General features: G+C 67.6%; 1 protein-coding gene across 1 annotated transcript; it reads right to left on the bottom strand.

Moving 5' to 3' along the window:
* Nucleotides 1-6: 6 nt before the first annotated feature.
* Nucleotides 7-1,406, bottom strand: LOC122545137 (zinc finger protein 664-like). Its single transcript, XM_043684287.1, has one exon. It carries the CDS (start codon nucleotides 1,404-1,406, stop codon nucleotides 186-188), a length of 1,221 nt encoding a protein of 406 aa, XP_043540222.1. The 3' UTR covers nucleotides 7-185.
* Between the last annotated feature and the right edge of the window lie 56 nt (nucleotides 1,407-1,462).

Here is a 1,462-nt window from a genome sequence, read left to right as displayed (position 1 = left end):
GCGTTCCTTCGTGCCACCTCTCCCTCTCTCATTCCCTCACGTCATCCCGGACCACATCCTGGCTCTATCTTTCGCTCGCCCCACATTTCAGCCTTCCTCCCCCAACCTCGCCTCCTGCTGCTCTCTCTCTCTCTCTCACCGTCTGTGCCTTCCCCTCCCACCCGGCCTGTCCCCCTTGTCCGCCCTCAGCAGTCAGGCCGTAGCAGTACGTTGAGGTGTGGCGGAGAGCGGGGGGCTGGCACAGGGACGGGGGCGGCCGGGAGAGGAGGAGGAGGTGGTGATGGAGGCCTGGCCTCGGCCCTCTCCAGGTGGATGCGCTGGTGCCTCAGCAGGTTGGAGGAGTACATGAAGCGCTTGGGGCAGAGACCGCACAGGAAGGGCCTCTCGTCGGTGTGCACCCGTTCGTGCTGCATCAGCTCCTTGGAGCTCTTGAAGCGCTTGCCGCACGCCGGGCAGCAGAAGGGCCGTCGGTCCGTGTGCACCCGCTGGTGGGTCAGCATGTCGGACGAACGGGTGAAGCGTTTGTCGCAGTGCTGGCAGCGGAAGGGCCGCTCGCCCGTGTGGATCCGCTGGTGCATCATCAGCTCCTTGGAGCTCTTGAAGCGCTTGCCGCAGACCGGGCAGGAGAAGGGCCGCTCGTCGGTGTGCACCCGGTGGTGGGTCAGCAGCTTGGACGAGCAGGTGAAGCCCTTGCCGCACAGCGAGCAGGTGAAGGGCCGCTCGCCGGTGTGGACCCGCTGGTGGGTCAGCAGGTTGGAGGACTGGGTGAAGCCCTTGCCGCAGACGGCGCAGGTGAAGGGCCGCTCGCCGGTGTGCACCCGCTGGTGGGTCTCCAGCTCTGACGGGTAGTTGAACCTCTTCCCGCAGTCGCCGCACTGGTAGGGCTGGGCCCCGGTGTGACTGCGCCGGTGGCGGGCCAGGTTGGACGAGCGGCCAAAGACCCGGCCGCAGGCCAGGCAAGGGTACAGCTTGCCGGGCCCAGGGACCCCGTGCCTCCGAGGTTGGGGGAGGGGCGGCGGAGGAGGCTGAGCCGCCAGCGAAGACGGGTAGACAAAGTGGCAGGGGCGCTCCAGGTGGCGGCCGCAGCCATGAGCTTCCCGCTCGGTGGGCCGGGTGAACACCAGGCCGCAGCCCCCGCACACAAAGGGCTGGCCAGGCACCGAACCAGCTCCTCCTCCACCTTCCTCATCCTCGTCCTCCTCCGGCCCCGGGTACAGGAGGTGTCGCCGCTGCTCTGCCTGTTGCTGGTAAGCTTCTGGCTGCATGCACTTGTGGCCCGGCTGCTCAGATGATGGGGCGAAGGCCAGGCCGCAGCCTGAGCAGATGTACAGCTTCTCCAGCTCCCTCCGGTCACCGCACTCCGGCCGTCCAGAACTGGCCACCGGCAACTCCTCTGTCCGCAGCATCCTGCACAGGAAACAGGCGGGAGACAGGGGCAGAGAGGGAGAGAGGGGTGACGGCA

The sequence above is a fragment of the Chiloscyllium plagiosum genome, unplaced genomic scaffold (assembly GCF_004010195.1).
Source record: "Chiloscyllium plagiosum isolate BGI_BamShark_2017 unplaced genomic scaffold, ASM401019v2 scaf_82627, whole genome shotgun sequence".
Taxonomy (NCBI): domain Eukaryota; kingdom Metazoa; phylum Chordata; class Chondrichthyes; order Orectolobiformes; family Hemiscylliidae; genus Chiloscyllium; species Chiloscyllium plagiosum.
The sequence above is the reverse complement of the archived record's forward strand: the minus strand, read 5'-3'. Positions and strand labels throughout refer to the sequence as shown.